A 22961-nucleotide genomic window follows, 5' to 3' on the forward strand; every position below is an offset into this window, starting at 1 on the left:
CAAGAGAACACAGGGGAGTTCAAGGGATTGATCTTTTTTTTAAGATTTATTTATTTATTATATATGAGTACAGTGTAGCTGTCTTCAGACACACCAGAAGAAGGCATCAGATCTCATTACAGATGGTTGTGAGCCACCATGTGGATGCTGGGATTTGAACTCAGGACCACAGGAAGAGCAGTCAGTGCTCTTAACCACTGAGCCATTTCTCCAGTCCAAAGGGATTGATCTTATCCCTACACCAATGAGGGAGTGATGAGCCACATTAGACTTTTAATAAATTACTTTTGAGAAATTGGCTTTTTACATTTGTAACCTCTAATTTCAACATTCAGTCTAATTAAGAAAAATCCCCAATACTCTTAACATTTACAAAATGGCCTAGTAAATAAGGTCTCTTGTGATAATAGACTCTGTGTGAATAGCTAATCTGATCCTTTTATTTTTGTATGATATACTAGCCTTAAAGAAACAAATGCTTACATGACTTTGCATGTAGAAAAAAATTCCAGAAAATAACCTCCCCACAAGACAAAGCCAAAAGTATTCAAGCATTGCTGCGTATCAATGATTCTACAACTCCCAATTCTGTAAAGGGAGACAAGGCAACAAAATGCTTTCTGAGGCACAACATAGTGACTAAATAATGAGAGCAACCTTTGTAATCCAATGATCGGTTTCTGTACCACTGTGCAGATCGCAGCATTCTAGAAGGTATCGCACGTGGTACTTTTAGGACTAAAAGAGAAATGTACAGGCTGACAGTCTGGATAATGGGGCTCAGCACCAAGCAAATGAGCAGAGCCAGATGATGGATGCTCCTTTCGTTCAAGCCCTGATCAAAGCTGTGTGCCTCCACGACCGGTTCAAAGATCCTTTCTTAAAAACATAACTTCTTATTGGAAAAAAATCTTTCAACTCATAATGGCCAGGACAAAATAAGATGTTTCTGAGCGGAAAAATGAAATTCAGACCCAAATGGATATAAGAATGGATAACATAAATATGAAAATATACTTCTTCATTATGAACCATGAAGACACACAACAGAAACTACAGTACTATCATGCATCTGCTAGGCTGGAAAAATATTGAGCAGTTTAGCCAGAACATGTGAAGAACTGTGATTCTCCCCAATCTATATTACTTTCAAAATCGAGGGGGTTTTGCTTTTGCTTTTTCTTTCTCGAATCCTCCTCGGTTCTTCCTTTCTTTTTGGTGTATTTTTGCACATTATAAAAAAATTAACATTCTTCCATGCCTTCTGATTACAGAAGAGCCAATTCCAGATAAAGTCAAGAAGAAAGTAAAACATCTCCATAGAATTTCCTAGAGCACCAGGTAGAGGAAAGAAAGGCTGTATCACAGTGACTTAGATGGCTTCTGGAAGTGACAATAATTTTACTACATTATTACTTGATTTTTAATATAAATATTTTATATTTGTCCCACAAAACAAAAGACTTCAACTAAGGCACAAAACAAGATACCCAATCATTTCACCACATCCAAATCTCTCCCTGAGCAGCACTAACTGGGAACAATGGAATTCTGTGCCTTCAGGATGCCTTTTAAGTACACTATAAGGGAGGTATGAAAACGAAGGCCACAAGAGAATTGGAAGTGACTTGGTGGTCAATATCATGAGGTGCTTTTCATGTAGGAGTGCCCAAGTTCATAATTTCAAAACAATTTGATTGGTGTCACATGACAGATTAACTCTGGAGCTGGTCGTATTAAAAAAAATCAATATATGAAAGAGATTCAATTGACAATGGGTTTTGGCTAATGAAAGCCTGAACTGATATTTAATAGACAATTTCAGATGGCAAACAGGCAAGGAGGATTTGAGAGACTTAACATTGTGTACATAAGCCTCCATGTGGACCAGATACACAACTGAAAGCCAGGAGCCGTCAACAATCATTGAGTGACAACTCTATTTCACGTCAAAATGTTTTTTTGTCATTACAAAGAAGGATACGAATTACCAGAAATCAGGTTCACGTGCTGTGCTTTGCTTTCTCCTGTTACAAGAATTCATCTTCAGGAGGGCAAATCTGGCCCTGCTTTCAATAGGAGTCAAATAATAGCAATCAAACAATAAATTGACTTCTAAATTACTTGCTTCAGCTCAGATAACTGGAGTAATCAGCTTAACAATGGGTAGCAAATAACAGAAAACACACTGGCTTCTGAACCATCTAAATATACATTCTCAGCCTCCATATCCCTCTGGTCTCAACTTAAATGCCACCTCCTTAGAGACCTTTTGTGACATATCTATTACGCAGGGCCCTATACCATCACTTCTTGAACTATGCCCTCTGGGCACTTATCACTGCTTGAAATGCTATTTTTTCTTTTCTTGTTTATTGTCGATTTCCTCCCTTCTCAACAGATCATCTTGTTCATTTGGTCCCGCTGAATCCCAGCACTTAGCATTTAACAGGCCCTCAATATTCCGAGCATAAAATATTCTCTCCTGCATGAAAGCAGAGAATAAATGAGGAAAGCTGACAGGTAAGCAAACAAATGGTTACTATACAACAAGTGGAATATAGTAACTAGGCAAAGTTCAAAAACAGAGACTGGTTCCACAGTGGCAGCAAAAAGCTACAAATGGCTTCCTAAGGACCAGGACCACTGAATAAAATCTTGAAGACTAGTAATATTTAGTAACCAGAGGACTGGGGACAGTGAAAGGAATGGAAGCTAAAAATAGGAGGGGGGGGTGCTGTGTGGGGATACTAATGTTTTATCAGTGGGCAAAAATATTTGAACTTGGTTTTATAGGTTTTATAATGGCTGTTTGCTCTTTCAATTTGGCTTTAAAAAACAAATTGCTTGTTTCAAATAAAAATCACAACAGGAGTTAAATGATGGGGTTTGGGGTAGGGAAAACGAATTGCTGTGATGGTCCAAGAGCAAGATATATATATATATATATATATATATATATATATATATATATGCCCATGTGTATGGGTATACATGTGTAATATATAGATATATTATAATATCTGCTGCCATTATAGAACCAGTCTTATAAGCAAAATATAGCAATGTCTATGTACAAATGTCATTTTTTGAAACTGGAATTTAGCAGCATTGGGAAATTTCTGTTTTCAAACTACACTTTCTCCAGTGTTCTCCAGTGCCTTAGACTCTTCTCATCAGAGATAACACAGCTAATTTATACAGGCAAGCATTCCTGTCACTATTTACAGAAATCAGGAATGGTCAGATTTCTTTTCCCCCTAAAAGCAGATACAGAGTGGAAACAAGATCACATCAACTGGCAAAGCCTGAGTTGGCAGCTGTGCAAATGAGCCTTATCTGTGTGTCCATGTGTGGATTAGCTAACCGCTTAGCTTAGCTAGTGTCAGAGCCAAAGAAAAACGCCTGACAGTTCCCACTGCCTTTTACACTCTTTGGGGTAAAGACAGGAGGAAAAGTTGCATCTCTAGCAGTTTTTACTTCTTTGGCTTCTGGCTGTTCAAGTGGTCTGGGGCTTGTTGCCATAGGAATCAAATTCATGTGTTGACTATATTTTATAGCAGTGGGATAAATAATATTCATGTGCTTTGGGGCAACAATTTAGAATCTTTTTTTTTTTGGTTCTTTTTTTTCGGAGCTGGGGACCGAACTCAGGGCCTTGCGCTTCCTAGGCAAGCGCTCTACCACTGAGCTAAATCCCCAGCCCCCAATTTAGAATCTTTAAGGCATAAGATAATTTTATCTTAAATGACAGTGAGACTATCATCTATTCCGTGGAAATTGTCAGGACTTTTGATGTCTGATCAAACATATGTCAGCCATGAATTAAAAAGGAAAAAAAGGAAGGTTCATTATAGACTCAGACTTTTGAAAGAAAAGCAGTTGATCAGTTGTTGACAAGAAGAGTGTACCTCCTACTAGGGTCCCTTAGTCTGTATCTCCAGTCTGCAAAGTATTGTTATTCTTACTAGGAAAACTGAAGCTTGGAGCTATAAGGACAGAAAATAATGGGAATATTTCCAAAACTATAAACCAAAATAATCAGAACCCCTAGAAGCATAAACTTGGATCATTCTGGAACTTGGAAGACTTCTTTCTTGTACAGGCAATTTTTGCTAGCTCATAGGAGCCAAGGATGCAGGCAAGAATATTGGTGACTAAGAAAGGATTCACACAGTAACCTCTGATAATCTCCAGACCTTTACCTGGAGAAACAGGACACTGGGCCAGAGAGGGGTGAAGAGGTCTACATTGAAACCCCATTTCAGAAATGACTGGGGCCACACTCTCGACCTCAGGGGACTCTTCTCAAAATGGGGAACAGTAATTACTGCCTCAGCAAGTTGGTATGAGGAGTAAACGAGATAACATATGTGAAATGGTCAGTCTTATCCTTGACTTTACTAAACACTCAATAATCATACAGTAGCAGTATGGGTTCATAGCAATATCACTTTGATCTAAGCCAGTGAACTGAAACAAGGTACTTCCTTGTTGCTGCCAGCAGTCATGGTCCTCTTGTTTGACCCAAATGGGCAACATGGTCTTTTCTCCCTTCAAGTCATAAAAGTACACTTGGAGACAAAAATAATCTAAGCAAGAAGAAAGTGCCGTCTCCTTCCAAACTGCCAAATAAAATACTAGAAGCTAACAGGGTAGTCTATTTGGAATTTACTATTTGGGAGAAAGTAGGATCAAAATGTTATATAGTAGTTGAATTGATTAATGTTAATGCTCAAAATGCTATATTGGAGACCCACGAACATACATACACAGTAAGGAGATATACAGTGTACACGTGTGTGTGTGTGTGTGTGTGTGTGTGTGTGTGTGTGTGTGTGTGTGTAAACTTTCATCAAAAATTTACTTTTTATAATTAAGCCATGAAAGGCCATGATAAAGGGAACAAAAATGAATGGGCAACAACATATCACACAAAGAATGAATTAGGGATTCACAGATTTCTGTAAAAGGAGAGATAGTAAATACTCCTAAGTTTTCAACGGCACATAGTAAAGGAGTTAAGACCATTCCATCCCAAAGATGCTCTCTGGTTATTGATCATTCCAACCTAGAAACATCTGAGAAACTAACTTCAGAAGAACTATCTGGCTGGCTTCTTTGTACAGGTAGCAAACCATAAAGATTCCTAAACCAGAATGAGAAATAACACACAATCACTGGGAAACAATGCCACAACGGACTCATACAAATAAATCTAGTCAAATAACCCTTATATCCCTTTTAACCCTCTATATGTCTCCTAATGCCATAACTAGAATTCACTGTCCCCTTCCAAGATCCCCTTGTCCCATCACCAATTCCAGTATTTACTGGTATTTGTTTTAATAGTCTAAAAGCTTTCTGCTTTGGCCATGTCTTCAGATCATTGCTCTCTTGTGGCAGTCCCAGCATATATGTAAACTCAACACAATATGTATATATTTTCTTGTTAATCTGCCTTGTGTCAACTTGGCTGGGTTCTTCATCTCAGCCACAGGTCACATTATTGAAGTAGAACGGGCTAAGGTATTCTTCACCCTTCTCCACAACAGTCTTCTGTGACAGCTGTCACAGCATGAAAGCAGCCATTGACAATACATGAAGCTTGTTTCCAAAAAGAGGTGTCTATAGATTTGGCTCATGGGACACAGCATGTAAATCCCTAAGGTTGAGCCTCATTTATCAGCAGGGAAACACTGCAGAATATGTTAAACCAAAATGCTAAGATTCAAGAAAATATGCTTAGAATGATTTGCTCATGTGGACTTTAAAATATATAAAAATAATGCTGTATAGTAATTATGGTTATAAACTAATGTATGGAACTAGAAAATATCATCCTGAGTGAGGTAACCCAATCACAAAAAAATGGAATGCATTCACTGATAAGTGGATATTAGCCCAAAGTTCGGATTACCCAAGATACAATCCACAGACCACATAAAACTCAAGAAGGATGATCAAAGCATAGATGCTTCAGTTCTTCTTAAAAGGGGGAACAAAAATATTCATTTGAGGGAATATGGAGACAAAGTTTGGAGCAGAGACTGAAGGAATGGCCATTCAGAGCCTGCCCCACCTGGGGATCCAGCCTATATACATACAGCCACCAAAACTAGACAATATTGATGAAGCCAAGAAGTGCATGCTGACAGGAGCCTGATATAGCTGTCTCCTGAAAGGCTCAGCCAGAGCATGAAAAATACAGAGGTGAATGCTAGCAGCAAACCATTCAACTGAGAACGGAGTCCCCATTGGAGGAATTAAAGAAAGGTTTGAAGGAACTGAAGGTGCTTGCAACCCTATAAGAATAATGATACCAACCAACCAGAGCTCCCAGGGACTAAACCACTACCCAAAGAGTACCCATGGACAGACCCATGGCTCCAGCTGCATGTTTAGCAGAAGATGGCCTTGGGTAACAATGGGAGGAAAAGACCTTGGTCCTGCCAAGGCTGGATCCCCCAGTGCAGGGGAATGTCAGGGCAGGGAGTCAGGGAGGTGGGAAGGAGGGGTGGTTAGGGAGGGGGAACACCCTTATAGAAGAAGGGGAAGGGGATGAGATAGGAAGCTCATGGACGGGAAACTGGGAAAGGGAATAACATTTGAATGTAAATAAAAATATCCAATAAAAAAGTAATTATGGATATACATATATGATTAAATATGTAAAAAATAGACTCAACTCATGAACTATATTTAAGACAGAGAGGACAAGATAGGGCACCAAGTGTAAAATTTTCATATTTCTTTAAAAACTGATTGCTTAAGGCAAAATAGCATAATAAGATCTGATACAGCAGGTTGATAGACAATTATCATATTATTTCATGAGTATTTTAGTTATAATATAGCAAGAAAATTAATGCCCAAAAGGAACTGACATTTTTCTTTATTTTGAAGAAACTTAAGACTTAAAGAATCAAGTTAAATTTAGTTTAATCTTCATTTACTCAAGCCAAGCATAGAAGAGGATCCGGCCGATAAGCTGCTCCATGACAAATAAGATATATATCTAAAAAGCGCTCCATATTTGAGAAATAAAATCATATATATGTAATATGTAGAGTGTCGTTTTAAAGCATTTCTTGCTCTCTTTCATTATAAAAGTAACACATTCTATATGCAATGGTAGTTAAAGCCTCAGAAAATACACCAAAAAGGAACCCATAAAATATTTTGCCTCTTGGCCATAACTGCTAACATTGTGTGTGGAGACTTCTTCAGTAATTGTTTCCTGCACTTATTTTTCTTTACAAAGTCAGCAAATCATATCACATGTGGTTCACTTGGACCATTCATTCAATACTACAGAATATTCATTGATGAGCCCCTCTTTTGTATATTTATCTAAAAGCTATTTGAGATGCTCTACCCAAAGCTCACTTCCAACGTCTCATCCTTTGTCCTGTGTTCCTGACAATATGGAGAAGTGCACTTCATCTCCAGTGGTCATTTAGACTTTAAGGAGATCCCCTCCGCCACCTGCCACCACCGAGTACAAGCCGTGCAAGCAGGCATTGAGGCGCCTCTCAGAGTTGCCTGTCTGAACCCATGCATAAACCCATCAAGGAGGGCGAGCCTACTGAATTCTAGGCACCCCACACTTTTTTTTGGTAAAAATGCACCATATAAAGCAGCTACTTGTTTGTCCTCAAAACATCTTTGAAGAATACAAAACCCAAAGAGCGGCAAAGCTCACTTCCCAAAAAGAGCAGCTGCTATTGAGCTTAATAAGTAACTTGCTCAAATAATTTGCTGCTACCATGAAGGAGGACCTTTATCCCTGAGACAGGACTTACTGGAAACGCAGGCTTCCTTTAGTGCTGGTGGCGCAATGCTTTGCTGCACCTACTATCAGCAAGCAACATAGCATTAACTGTGCTTAGAATGCTGGGCGTAGCACACAGTTGAAAAGGATACCTCTACCGTCTCATGCCTCTTAAATGACCTTATGGGCTTTCCCCAACCTTGTCTGACAACCACAGACTGCTCTTGTAATGCTCCAGTAATTCCACTCCTGTCTCTCCAACCACTTCAAGCATCTACCTCATCACCTTTCTTGGTTAGACAAAAAAGAAATAAGAGAACAGAAGCTGAGGAGGCTACGAGTCACTCCCCAGTTGGACAGGTCTCCCCACAAATGTGAAGAGCCGCTTCCAGGCTGGAAGGGAAATGCTTGGCTTGCAATCTGGCTGGCTGTCCAGGAACCTACATGAGTTACTGACTGCCAGTTCACAGCGTCCATTTCAGGTCTTCAGCACCCATGCATCTGCTGTTTCCCTCCCCTGGGTTTCTCTCTTCCACTGAATATCAACAGTGTTTTCTCTACTCTTCTATTGAACTATCAAAAGCAAAAAAGAGCCATTCTCTTCTGCTCACCTTGTCACACATTTCACAGACCAGCCAACACACAAATATTACAAGTCAGATTTTTCTCCCCAGGTCAAACAACTGTGATCATGGAGGGTAGGGATTAGGTGCCGCATAGAACAGAGATGGCCAAAATAAAGATCTTCACTACCATCAGCTAGAAAGCACACCAACGTATCCCTCAAAGGTACTGTTATCTCCAAGTAAACACGTACAAACTATAACAGATCCTATCAATGTCAAACCAGCCCCTTAAGGATCACAGGTATCACACAGGTATCAACATCAGTTTGGTTCTTTAAGCATATATCCTAAAGCCTTGCCATATATCCTAAAGCCATCTTCTGCTCTCTATTGCTCATTTTCAATCCACCCTATATTAGACTTCAGTTCCTAGCTGGGTGATCTGCTGTGACTTCCTCTTGCCTTTGTACGATAACGTACTAATTTCAGACTAGACCTGAAGGGTGTAGCTCTCATCTACGTGTTCAGAACCATGAAGGAGTATCTTTTGTGGCAATCCTAGCCAACCCATAATAAAACCTTTGTCTAGCTTACCTAGATCGACCACACACCTTTCCCTTTGGTACAACTGAACTCATTCTGCTCCCATTAAACAAGAGCGAGTACACCTCTACCACTTCTAGTTCAGTGTTATCCAAAAGACAATGGCAAACTCTAGTTTCTTAAGACAAGGTATTCATGTTGTAGCTCATGTTGGCCTGAAACTCCCTCTGCAGCCTAGGCTGGTCTTGTACTCATAGCAATTCTGCTTCAACCACATGAATATGTACTATAGATATAAGCCATCATACCCAGCTCACATTTATAGCTTTAAATATTTGAACAACACTCAAGTTAAAATTATATATAATTAAGTCTTATGAATATGGTTTTCTTAAGACAATATATATCTGAAATATTACCAATTCAGCATGCAACCCAAACATAATGAGATGCTTTGCCTTTCATACTAAAACTTGAAAATCTGATGTGAATTTAACACTTACAGCACATTTTAATGGGAATAGTCACATCTGAAAGATTGTAGTGGTTACTTTCCTAGACAGGATTCAAGTAGCCTTTGTCAATGTAGAAAATGTGAGGCTTGCTTTATTTCCACTCTCACGGGCCCATAGTAAATTTTGCATGATAATTATCAAAGGTAAGGGGTTAAACCTCCCTTATATCTGCATCTAGAGCAGAGGCCAATCAATATCAGACCATGCATGAAATCTGGCTGTCCATCTGACTTGGTAAATACAACTTGGTTGGGACAGCGCCTTACTCATTTATCTACATTATTATCTATGCCGCACAGGCTTCATTTAACACTGCTGGTGCTAATGAGATGCATGGTCCATGAAACCAAAAATATTTACTATCTGGCTCTGTTCAGTAGAGCTGTGCCAACTGTTTCTCTAGAGTAGCGATGCCTCGAATGTACTTAGTGCTGGTCATAAAACAGTGTCATTGATCTATATTGAAAAAAGATGTCCATTCGAAATAAGAGCTTTTGTATAGATGTCTGAATGCAGAAAGCAGTGTGTTAACAGCTGGCACAAGGTTTTTACCTCGCCACAGTTTAGTTGACTTTATTACAATTTTTGTTAAATGCTTTTTTAAAATGACCAAATATATCAACATTTTATTTGCTTCTGAGTGTCTAATTTAAAAGCTATCTTTCTTATGCCTATATTATATCTATGTTGTTTTTTTTCCTTTTTTGTTTTTTCAAGACAAAGTTTCTCTGTGTAACCCTGGCTATCATGAAAATGTGCTTGATAGACTAGGCTGGCCTCGAAATCAGAGATCTGCGTGCTTCTGCCTCCCAAGTGTGCTGGGACTAAAGGTGTGTGCCATTACACCTGGCTCTACATATTACTTCTATATAAAATAATATTTTTATATTTTATATAAATGTAATTTTTGCTTTATTTTATATTTGAACCAACTTAAATTAATTGAAAATGTTCATGTGATTTAAGCAAAAGCTCCAATTCCTTTTCTATATCTAGTAGTACTAGCAGCATTTAAAACTAGCTTTCTCCCATTAGAAAAACATCCTGTTTCGTTAATTAATATACATGTGCCCTTATTTCTAGAATCCTCGGTGCCTTCTTATTTATTTACCTTTTTCTAAACCAACATTATACAAAACTGACCTAGTGACCTACTTGTGTCATGTATTATTTCATAATAATATTACTAATGCCAAAATGTAGATACTGGAAACAAAATACGTTTGCTGTTCCATAGATTTTGTGGGGTCATTAATCTAGGCACAGGATAGCAATATCTTCTGCCTTTGGTTTCACGATACTTTCATTAAAGTGTCAGGTAGGACTCACAGGATGCTCAAGTCAGAGAAAGAACCTGTTTCCAGGATCACACAGTTGTTGGCAGCATTCAGTTACTTACATCCTGCCAAAACTAGAGGCTTCATTTTCTCATTAGTTGTCAAGGTAGAGAATTACCCAGAGTTCCTCACTATGTTCTCCTCTCCCTAAGGCAGCTTAAGTTTTTGAAGCCAGAAAGAGACAAGGCCTCTCAGTAATTAGACATCCTATGTAATGTGATTGTAAGGTACATTTGATCACCTTTATAAGATTCTATTAGAAGAAACTCACACATCCTTCTAGCACTGAAACAGAAGGGGTGACACACAACCATGAATGCCAGGAACTGGGGATTGGATAGGGTTGTCATTGTCTCCCCTAACCGTACATTCTAATAATAAATACCTACTTCCCAATTCCCTACCAATTTCTCAGCTATCTGTTTCTTAAAATAACAATAGAATTTAATCTCTCCAAATTCTGCCAGGATTCTATATGAAAATACATAATAATTTTGTAAAGAAAACTAGTTATTTTATGATATTGCATCTCCCAACTCCAGAGTCCATAGGTTTCTTTCAATCTGTTCTGGGCCTACTTTCAGTGACATTTCTGGTCCATTCTTCACTACATTTCTTGTTAACTTTGTTTCTGCAATAGTTACAATTTTTGTTGGTATTGCAAAGGAACGACTTTCTTCTAAGACTTGTATGAAGAACTAATGAAGGCAGTTAATAGTTTATACTTACCTTATATCTAGCTTGTATATCAAATTCTCTTAGTTTTTTTTTACTAGACTCTGAAATTTGGGGTATACAGCAACTATAGCCATAAAAGGTCATTTTATCTTTTTCTAGGTTAATGTTTTGTATTTCTGCATTTGAAAGATAAATCAAATCCCAAATACTAGTGGTAGTCTAGCATGGTGACTTGCTTCTCTAATTCTAGAACTTTGGTGACACAAATTTGAAGCCAGCTCAAAAGATATGCTTTAGTTATAAACTATGGTTGATTAACACAGCTTTGTCTTCCTTTGATGAATAGTGAATTCATCTTTTTGCTTTACATATTAGATGATTAGTGTGTGTGTGTGTGTGTTTGCACGCATGCACACACATGTGCATACATAAGCATACATGTCAATGTCTATGCATGGATGTGAATTTCGAATATTATAGCAAGTATGTTCCTCAGTGGTTCTCTACCTTATTTTTTTTTGAGACAGTGTTTTGTTCTGTTCTGTTCTGTTCTGTTCTGTTCTGTTCTGTTCTGTTCTGTTCTGTTCTGTTCTGTTCTGTCTTGTTTCTGATCCAGAAGCTTACCAACTTAGCTAGGGCAGCTGTCCAGTGTATTTGAGGTGTCTTCTTGTCTCTACTTCTTCAGCAACAGGCTTACAAATGCATACCAAAATTACCCATGTGTTAGGATGGATGTTGGGTGTTGAATTCAGGCCATCCTTTCATACTTTCACAGCAATCCCTTTACCCACCCACTGAACCATTTCCCCAGTATATGTCACATCTTTTGACAGAAGCATAAGAGAACTCTTCCCAACTTCTCAACGCTACTTTGAACAAAAATAGACTCTTCCTATGGAGCAGTAAAAAACTCGAATCTCCAAGAATTCATCTGAAGATGTTTAACAAATACCAGTTCTGTGGGTATAAAAAGACCCGAGATTGTGTATCTTATATGCACATAAGAAAACTTCCTAATGAAGGTTATTATGCATAACCAACAGCTACATGGCAAGCAGGCATCAGAACCACTTGGTGGGTATTACTTTCAAATGTCCATACCCAGGCCCCTCTCCACATCAACTGAAACTCCAATTTTAACATAGGTTTCAAAATTATGACTGGTAATTTGTGCTTTAAGGGGGCCTTTGGTAGACCAGCAAAGTCGCTCAGCAGGTAAAGGCTTGTACAAGTTGTTCTTTTACTTCCATTTACATACTGTGATGCACCTCTACACTCAATGAATAAATAAATGCCAAAAAGAAGACCCTTGCTGATTAGATAAGCATTGTTTTATTTACCAATGATAATCACAGTCTCTTCAGGGTGACAAAGCTACTTTAGTTTTGGGGGAACCACTATAGATCTTTCCCCAGTCCAAGAAGAGTCAGTTAGTAAGCCCATTCTGACATTTCCTGGCTGCCTTCAAATCCAGGAGACTCAAGATGAAATGGCCTGCTGTTAGCTAGTATGTGTCTTTAGGATTGGGGGTTTATAACCCAATCTTATTTGCACAGCTGAATCTCTGAAATCACTTGTTTCAAAAATATTATACTGGAACCCCATCTGGACCAACGGAATCACAGCATCTTAGAATGTAGCTGAGACATTTATTTTAGGAAAACTTAAGGCAATTCTTGTTGACAAAAAACTGGGTTAAGAATGATTTGATTTAAGTTGCTCAACTAGTATCTGTTCCAGACCCTAACCCTAACCCTAACCCTAACCCTAACCCTAACCCTAACCCTAACCCTAACCCTTAACATGGATACCTACAAACTTCTAAAATAGATTATGATGGGAAATACTTACCTTCCAAAAAGCACTAAAGAGAATATTTCATGGCAGAAGTAGGATCCTTGATTTTATCATTAGATTGTTTAAAATGCTTACATATTCGACTGATTAGAAACCAAAATGGAAAACAAAAACAAAAAGAGAGAAACGAAAAACCCTCTTCTACTTCCCCTTCCTTTCATCCTTTTCTTGATGAATATTAAAGCACTATATGAAAGAGAATAAAATGCTCAGCCAAATATGAAAAGCTTTCTGTCCCAGCAAGCGGGGTAACAGCCAACAGAAGTTTCCACATCAATTCAGTGACCTGCTTGCTACCGTGAAGTGATGATAGCTGATATCAGAAGCTGCTGGAATTGAACCAGAGGAGAACGACTTAAGAAGATATTTTAAAGTGTTGGCTTGCATGGCATTAGTCATCAATCTTAAGTGTTTAATGTGCTTAAGCAAAGAAACAGTCACAAATTACTTCCGGCTCTCAGCACATTCTGAGATGCTTTCTTCAAACAGGATATGATGCTGAAGAGCCAATGCCTCATCACAATGTAGCACATGGTAAGGTCAAATCAGGAATTCTGGCTGGGATTAAAGTAAAGTGAATTTCATTGGATTTAAACAAAAATTCAGGAACTTCTAAATGGAAATGGCTTAATGTTCCCCAGATGGCAAAGAAGATAGTGTGCATGTGCTAACTTTTAAGTGTATATAGGAAATAAAGTTGACTAAAAAAGAGAGTATTCTAGATTATCATATACATGCCCCATAACTGTAATAGCATAAAAAGAAGAGTTTAACATCAAGCCTCCCACCATACAAACATCATATGCTAAACTCTTATGCAACCATATTAAATTAGTTCAGTACACTGTGAATTAAGTCAGAAAACACCATATTGAGTCTTTTCCTAGGAGGAAGAAATTAGAAGGAAAGAAAAATTTCCAGTAACCTTCAGGGCTTCATCCCTATTTGTCCAGTCCCTGATAACCAGATGATATTTTAGAGACTATGGTTTAGTAAGCGTATTCCAACATAGAATACTTTCCTTGTAATCCAAACAGTATTTTCAAAATATACTAATAGGATCGAGTGCTTGCCTGGCATACGTAACACATTCTAACTATATGTGTATGTGTGTACATGTGTGTGTGTGTGTGTGTGTGTGTGTGTGTGTGTGTGTGTGTGGTGTGTGTGTTTATACCAATACTGATTATGATAGTCCAACTATTACCATTTTAGGTGTTCTATTCAATCACTTGAAATCAATTGCTTATTTAATTAATAGCATGAAAAGTAAAGATAGAAAGGACTTCCAGTTAAAGATGATGGATTGAACACATTCATCTTGGCTAACTCCCAAAATTCGCCTGACATGACACTAAAAGGATCTTTCTAAAACCCCACAGTAGCAAAGAGATGGGAAGAGACAACCATATTGATATCCTGAGATAAATATTTTAACAAAATCAACAAAAATATTTTAGTTGATTTGAAAAATCCCAGAATAAAGGTATTTATACTGAAGCACCTCCAGACAACCCAGAGAGCTGAAGTTAGGGAACGAGCGAAGCTGAAGGAAGGAAGTAATAAACCTTTTTAAAGGAGCAATTAGGAAACCTCTAACTTCCTGTTTCTGGCTTTTCTCTCATTCTACCATAGGTTCAGAGATTTACTCCTTGGAGAGTAAAACAGAACGTCTCTGACCCAGAAACAGGAACACGATGGACATTTGTATACTGGATGTGGTATCTGTCATATTGCTACCTTCTTGTTCTGAAAGTAATGAAAAGCTTCATCTGTAGGCCATCCAATTAGACCAATAGACAAAATCTAAGGGGAAAAAAGTATCGATCTTGATTCTAAAGCTCACCTAGCCCATCAGAGTCACACAACTTACAAGCAACAAACATGGGGACAGATCCATTATAACAACTTCCAAATGTTTTTACATAAACCCCTCTTAAGCATATAGAAAATAATTAGCATGAAAATAACCCCAAAATCTGTGATTATAATATGCCCTAAAACAAAATGGTTTGGAAGAAACAATAAAAAATTTTAAAATAAAAATTCCTAATACTTTCAGAGAGAAATTTCAGAACATTGTGAATATGCAAGAAATAAAAAAAAATCTTACAAAGGGAGAAAAAAACATGATTGAAGAAGAATCATAATGTCTAATTTTTCAATTAATTTCATGAATAACAAGCCTTTGGTAGAAAGTAGACAGTAAAATTTTTGAGGGTAAATACTTTCTAAACAACAATTATATTTTCAGCCTAACTATCAAGCTAAGTGTAAGCATCAAATAAGAGTTTTGAATTTGTAAAGACTTCAATATATGACTTCCCATGTTCCCTTTCCCAGAAAGAAAACTACATGAAAATTTGCTCTACCAAAATGAAGGGGGAAAAGTCAAGAAATAGAGTAAGTGAATGTCTAGGCAATTTGAGGATTTAACATAGTGGAGGCCCAGAGAGCATTAGTTCAATTTGAAAGCCAACACAATATCTATAACATTTGGTCACAGAAAATTCCCATGAACTGCTTGAATATACTGAGCAAAGATAAAGAATTATTGAAAAGAATATGGAAATGAATTTGAATAAATATGCTAGATGCAAGGGAAAAAAGTGAGGTGATTGCTAACTACAGGAAAAACAAAAGGCTGTGTAAGGATTCATCATATCCATACTACATGGCTCCACTATGAAGAGATTTACTCATCACCCATCACAGCCCAGTGCTTTAAACCAAATGATGTGTGTGTGTGTGATACACTGATAAAGGACATCCCAGGAAAATGGGTCCAGGAAAGAAAAGGAAGAGCACAAAGGAACTAAATTTCCATCTCCCATAGTGTGACAACAACAGATAAGACCTAAAAATGAGCAATTTGGAGGTGAGTGTGTTACCCATGAATGCAATTAAAATGTATGTATGTATGTATGCAATGAACTGACAACATCATTTAGAATGCTTCATATTTGGTATATGACAGACATTCAACCAATGTTTGTTGACATGAAGTGAAACAATTTTGGGAGGAGAAAGTGACCATCTCAAACACTCTGTAAATGTTAGGGCCTTCTCTTTAAGATTTTCTCATCCTTATTCAGTTTAATCACTAAAAGTTGCTCCATAAAAAGGAAAATAATACTATTTTAAAATTACCCCCAAATGATTAATGATCATTAGTTATGAAGGAAACGAGAAATCACTGGTATTTCACATTGGAATGATTTAATAATGCTGTTAGTAAGCTAATTACATTCTTAAACAATAAAATAGACCCAATATTCATTAAAATGAAGCAAGGGATATTTTTCTTCACAATATTGTTCAGACGCGGTCTAGACAATTTAAATCTTACCTCAGAAATCAGATGAGTAGTTAAAGTCCATAAACGCTTATAAATCCAAACAGTTCTCTGGTAAGTAACATATTTACAAGGTTTTCTTGTTTGCCTCTTAATTATATTTCTCATGAAAATAAGGACCTTAGTTTTATATAGGGCAAGATTGATATTTTTATATAAACTTAAGTTAAATTACAGTTAACTGAAATATCTGACAAAAGAGATTGCAAAAGTACAAGGATTTAACAGTCTTTATTATGTAAGCAAGTCCCTAAGTCCCCTAGTCGTCTATCAACATGTAAATAGAAAGAACACATTTCATCCAGTAAAAACAGACTCAAAATAGTACACTTTTAAAAGCTCTCCCCAGCTGTGATGGGTTTAATAACTAAGCCAGGCATAGTTGATAAATTTCATTTTTCACTCTTTTATTTAGAATGTAAATATCGTCCCATGCAATAATGTTTCTAGTCTTTAAAGCACAAAATAACTTGCTCCTAGGTATTTTCCCCCTCTAACTAAAAGCTGGAAATAAAACATCCAAATCAAGGAAAGTAAGAGTGTGTTCACTTAGCATTCAGGTGATTTCATTGAACTGAAAGGAAAACCATCCCATCCATTAGAAACACGATCTGCGAAGAGTCACTTACCTTTAATCTTCAAATAAACAATTATGGTACACCATAGAGGATGGTTTTTTCTTCTTGAAAGTGGTTGTGTTGAACATGCTGTGGTGTGGTGAAACAGTAAACTGCACATCACACTGTCCTTTTCTTCATAGCATTTATTACTGCTCAGTTACAATAAAATAAAGGTTACTCTTTATTCATCTTCTGAGCCAGCTACTGGGCCGAGCTCAGCCACTGCGAGGAGTCATCAGGTGGCTGCTTAGCAACACCTGTCATCTCTACCCACCATAGGCCAGTGGAACCCACTCTAGATGTAACCAAAAAAGTCTTTAGGCATGGCCAAATATGGAGGAATTTTCCCCTGTTGATAATCAGAGCTTTATCAAAATATAGCAGCCAAAGAGAATGATTGTAAACAAAAGAGTACAGATTAAAAACAATCTGTTTTTCATAACAGTAGTCTGTTTGGTACGTGACAATACTTCTTGATTTTCCTAACCTACCATCATTTTAAGTCCAAGTACCTTCTACTTCTCAGCCTAAACTGAAGTAAAAGAAGTCAAATTAAAGCAACTCAAAGAACACAGTGGAAATTACTCTGACTAAACATCTCTCCACACTACCCTTAAAACAGTGCAAGGTCACCTCTTCTTCTATTACATGGCATACGACCAGAAATATAAAAAACCATTTGAGTACTTACCATGTGTCAGACATAGTACTAGGTATTCAAGAAATAGTCAAATATCAGTTATATTTACCAAATTGAGAAATAACCCTTATAAACAGGTTTTTTAACAGGTTATTCTTGTGATCTTTGGCAAAGGATTCTTCCATGTGATAACAAAAGCTTGAATAATACAACAAACAAAAAGCTAATTTATTTATACTCCATACATACATATAAAATATGTATACATATTCATATATATATAAATAAAACTTTCATAGGTCAAAAGACAGCTAAGGGTAAGGGAACCCCCAAAATGGAAAAAAATTTTGCAAAAGTTTCATATTAATGAGAGACTATACCTGGAATATAGAAGAAATTTATAATGTAATAATAAAAATATAAATGACCCAAATAAAATGGTTAAAGAATATGAATATGTATCTTTTCAAGAGATGACCAACAACCATTAAGCATTTAAAAATATTCAACATTAGCATTCATTAAGGAAATTCAACGCAGAATCACAGTAAGACATACAAATCCACAGGTATTAGAATGGCTAGGTTAAGTAGCCAGATAGTACCAAATGCCGGCAAGCATATGGAGAAACCGTAACCCTCGCTGTTGAAAGGAATATAAAATGGAACACTTGCTCTGAAAGACCAGTATGGCCATTCTCCAAACAATTAATTTAGAGTTATATGATTCCATACAGATCACCAGATATATAGCCAAAACTAATGAAAATATAGGCACACACACAAATGGCACATAAATCATTATAATCTCATTATCCATAACAGTCAAGAGCTCCAATCAACTCAAATATCCACCAACGAACAAAAGGATAAATAAAATACAGTATATTCACAAAAATGGTATGCTAGTTGACCAGAAAACTGAATGAAGTACTCACACAGACTTAACAACATGGATGAATCATGAATGTCTCATGCTAACTGAAACCAAAAGGGGCAAGCATGTGACCTCAAGTATGTAAGATGTTCAGAATGGTAAAATCTATAGCAGTTGAAAGTAGATTTATGGTTGCCTAGGACTGGCACCAGGAGAGAACAAGTGGGAAGGAAAATGGGAGGGATAGGGACAGGACAGGGTTTCTTTTCAGAGATGACAAAACCATCGAAAATGGTCTGTAGTAATGGCTGTGTCTGTGAATATACTAAAACGACAACAAATACACTAAAATGCAAACTATTTTTACGTTAAGCATGTATGTATATACCATACATTAAATGGGTGACATATATCATATATATTATCCTCCGTAAAGCTGCTTCGTTCAAAATAGCATTTAAGGTACAGAAAAAACAACAACAGTGACAAAAAACAAAGCCCAAACAAAACAAACCAGCGTTTGGACTACAGCTTATTAAGAAAAACATCTTTTCAATGTCGTATTTTCTGGAGAGATGTCATCCCTTTGATTGTAAAGTCTGAAATTATCATTGAATCCTATTTTAACTACTGAAAATACTCGGGGTAAATATTTAAGAATATCAAAATCTTGAAAATATAAAAAAAAAATGAAACGGCAGCTAGAGGAACTTTCAGGGGCGGACAGCACAGTGACCACCATTTCAGATGTTTTAGGAGGCACTGAGTCATCGGATTGCCGGGGGGTGGGGGGGTGACAAAAAGAGTTAAATTATCCATAGGAAAAGCGAAAGCCTGGAACACCTCCTCCGTCACCATGTTTCGGAAATGCCAGAAAACAGCATTCCTTCTTTCTCACGCACCATAACCCTTCTTTTTCAGGAACCCAAGATAATCACCTATAGATTTACTCCAGTTAACAAATAGGAAGTATATAACAAAGGGCAAAGCAAAAACAGACTTAAGGAGCTATAGAAAGAGCTAAACCAGTGCCCAGCAATGGCTTCTTCGAAGTTGGACCGTCACACCAAGTAATGCTGCTTTTCCCAGGCAAACATACGACAACAAGATCCTTGAACGTATAGCTAGCCCACTGTTCCATTACTGACATGATTCAACCTGTGCCACTTCTATTCCAGAAAGACTCAGCTTCTATGTTAGGCGTATGTGATGGGCTGTCTCAGTCTTGCTACTCTGTATCATTGCAGAGTCCCTGGTCTGTTCTGTCCACACATTCCATGGTTTTCCAGACCTGAAGAATCATCAATGGCAGTGGCAAGGAAAGCCTAGAAACATTAGGGATTTTTTTTTTAAATCCGTAATAAATCTTAGCTCCTGCCTTGACTACCGCAAACAATCCGGTTTACCATCAATCCGAATACAAGTACTTCATTCAATACTGCGTTCCACTTTTGAAGCAAATCAGGGTTAATATTGGGGTGGGGAGGGCAAAGAAGAAAAAAAATACCAAAGGCAAGCCTGATTCTTTCTTTTTCATTCTTTTCCCTATCCATCTGTCTGTCTGTCTGTCTATCTATCTATCTATCTATCTATCTATCTATCTTTCTATCTATCTTTTTTAAACAGAGACTCAGGTTTCAAAATGACTGGTTTGGAAGCTGGAATGACCCAGATTATGGTATTGCGGAGGGCCAGGGTAGTTGTGACGGTATTCATTCCTTTGCAGGGTGGCTGTGGCTTGAGGTGGGAAGAGGGAACTGGGGTGGGCATCTACGTGAGGAGAAAAAGAACTGGGAATGGTCTTTAGGTACCACCCACCTCTGCAAATGAAACCACTGCAGTGTCAGCCCTGCACTGATTCCATGAATTGCCAAACAGGATGAGGTAAGGCATAAGCCCGGAGCCCCCTCCTCCCCTTTTCCCTCCTCCTGCGCACAGAAGGGCGCATCCCTTGGCGAGGTGCACCACACAGCCCTTCGCCGGCCTGGGCTGAAGGGCTGACGTCACCTTTCTGCATTGAGCTCAAGGACTAGTAGCAGTACCAGTTATGTGGGGAACAGGGGCGCTACCGCAGCCACCAGGTGGTAGGGGTCCTCCTCTTGGGCATTGCAGATTGGGTTCACACAGAAAATCACAATAACCGGTTGGAAACAGTAAAGGGTGGGAAGAAACCTGAGAGGAACCGTGTAAGACCCAGTCGCGAGAAAGCTCAAAGATACCCCGGGCTTATGTAAGACCCTCTCCGTGCGCCTCCACGCGGTGGCGGCGCCTGTCCCGCATTATTGCGCTTGGGAGACTGATCGCCCTTGTCCAGTCAGGCAGAAGATTCCTAGCGACTCTCTCCCACAGCCCTGCAGGGTTGGGACTAAGTCGGGAATCTTAGATCTAACCCCCTCGGTACTGCGCCCGCTCCCAGCCCGCCACAGGTTAGCTCCTTTAGCTCCAACAGGCACCCAAACTGGCTGGTAAGGTAGGGAGAGAAGTCCAAAAGAGAAAACAGACAAATCCACAACTCAACTTTCCCCAGGGGTTGACCCTGTTCTGCGAGTTTAAGAAATCAATGCATTTACAAAAAAAAAAAATTTTTTTTTGGAAGAGTGAAAAATCTGCAACCACCGCCACCGCGCAGCCCACTTCAGCCTTCGTGGGCAAACTCGAGGGTTGGAGCAGCCCAGACCTGCACCCTTCCATCTCACAGCCCCGACCCAGCAGCCTGCCGCTGTCTCCTTGTCCACCGGCTAAGATCGGGTTTGGGGTTTGGGGTTTAGGGTTTGGGGTTTGGGTTTTCCTTCCACCTTTCTTTCTAAGAGCATCACCACACGGTCTGATAGACCGCGGCCCGGCCAGCAGCCAGGCGTGGGCACTCACCCAGAAGACGAAGGAGTAGATGATGAGGAGGGTTTTGAGACAGGTTATCACAGGTTTGGTCTCCATTCTCCTCGATGCCATACTACAGAGCTCCGGCGGCGGCAGTGGCGGCGGGCGGCGGGCGGGCGCGCGGGAGGGGGAGGAGGCGGGGCCGCGAAAGGCGGGGTGGGAGGGGGAGCGCGTGCTGCGCGAGCTTCCCGTGCGCGCGCAGGCTGGGCGGCGCGCTTGCCTTCGCGCGCGCCTTGCGGGGCTAGGGGAGAAGGAGCAGGATGACTGGAGACTGATTGCATGCTGGGAATGCTGCCCAAGTCTGCAATCTGGCGCAGGCACAGATCCCAAGCCTAGGTCAGAGGGAACCCGAGAGCCTAGAGGCTCCGTCGGAGGTCAGGGTAGCCCTTCTCAAACTACCCTAGCTTTAAGATTTTGGCTTTGTTGGAAACAGGGCCTGCACCTAGCTACATAAGGATTGTGTAGCCTGCTTTTGCGATTGGACACTCAGGATTCATGTCCTTGGCAGTAAGCACACCTTGTCGGTGCCAGGAACAGACTGTGACAAGCAGACACCTGGAAGAATCGTAAGGTACCCCGGAGCTCAGAGACCCCTAAATCCTTGCTACTTTACAATTCTCCACAGGCTCCCTTTGAACTTCAGACATAGTTTTAGATTTCCTAACCTTTGGAAATGACAAAAACGAGATGCAGCAACATTCTTCCTACATATTAGATGCTTGACAGATAACGACAATAACAAAAATTCTTTAAACTACCAGAGAATCATTTGCCTCATTTAGAGAACACCGACAATCTTACTCCTCTGGGGTCTCTCAGCAGCAAGGAAGCAAAATGGAAAACAACCTGATATTTGCTCCAAAAGGGAATGTAAAGTTACCATAAGAATTCTACTCTTAGATATCTATGGGAGAGAAATGAAGACACGGGTCCAAATGAAAACTTGTGCATGAATGTATAGAACAACAATTCATACTAGTAACGAGTGGATTCAACTGACAAACCGATGGTACACTCGTCATCCAATGGGAGACCTTATCTGTAAAAAGGAACGAAGTGCTGATACATGCTTCCAAGTGACAAACTTTCCAAGTATGCATAGTGAAAGAAGCCAGATACAGAAAAGTCACGTACCGAATTATCCATATCTAAAATAAACAAACCCATAGAGAGGGAAAAATGGGTGAGCTGTGGGGGTGGGGTGGGAATAAGAGGACAGTTGATGGTTTGGGTGATTGCTTTGATTTTGAGAGTGAGGAAAGTGTTGTAAAATTACATAGTAGTGATGGTTGCATGACTTTGTGAGAATAATAAAAACCAATG

General features: G+C 38.9%; 1 protein-coding gene across 1 annotated transcript in view; it reads right to left on the bottom strand.

Annotated features, from left to right (window-relative positions):
* Positions 1–21713, bottom strand: part of Tspan7 (tetraspanin 7) — a 97301-nt gene extending 75588 nt beyond the window's left edge. The window contains exon 1 of the mRNA NM_001398737.1: positions 21630–21713. Within this exon, the coding sequence (NP_001385666.1) occupies positions 21630–21710 (81 nt within the window). The 5' untranslated portion in view covers positions 21711–21713. The remainder of the gene's footprint in view (positions 1–21629) is intronic.
* Positions 21714–22961: the final 1248 nt, after the last annotated feature.

Source organism: Rattus norvegicus, chromosome X, assembly GCF_036323735.1.
Source record: "Rattus norvegicus strain BN/NHsdMcwi chromosome X, GRCr8, whole genome shotgun sequence".
NCBI classification, from domain to species: Eukaryota; Metazoa; Chordata; class Mammalia; order Rodentia; family Muridae; genus Rattus; species Rattus norvegicus.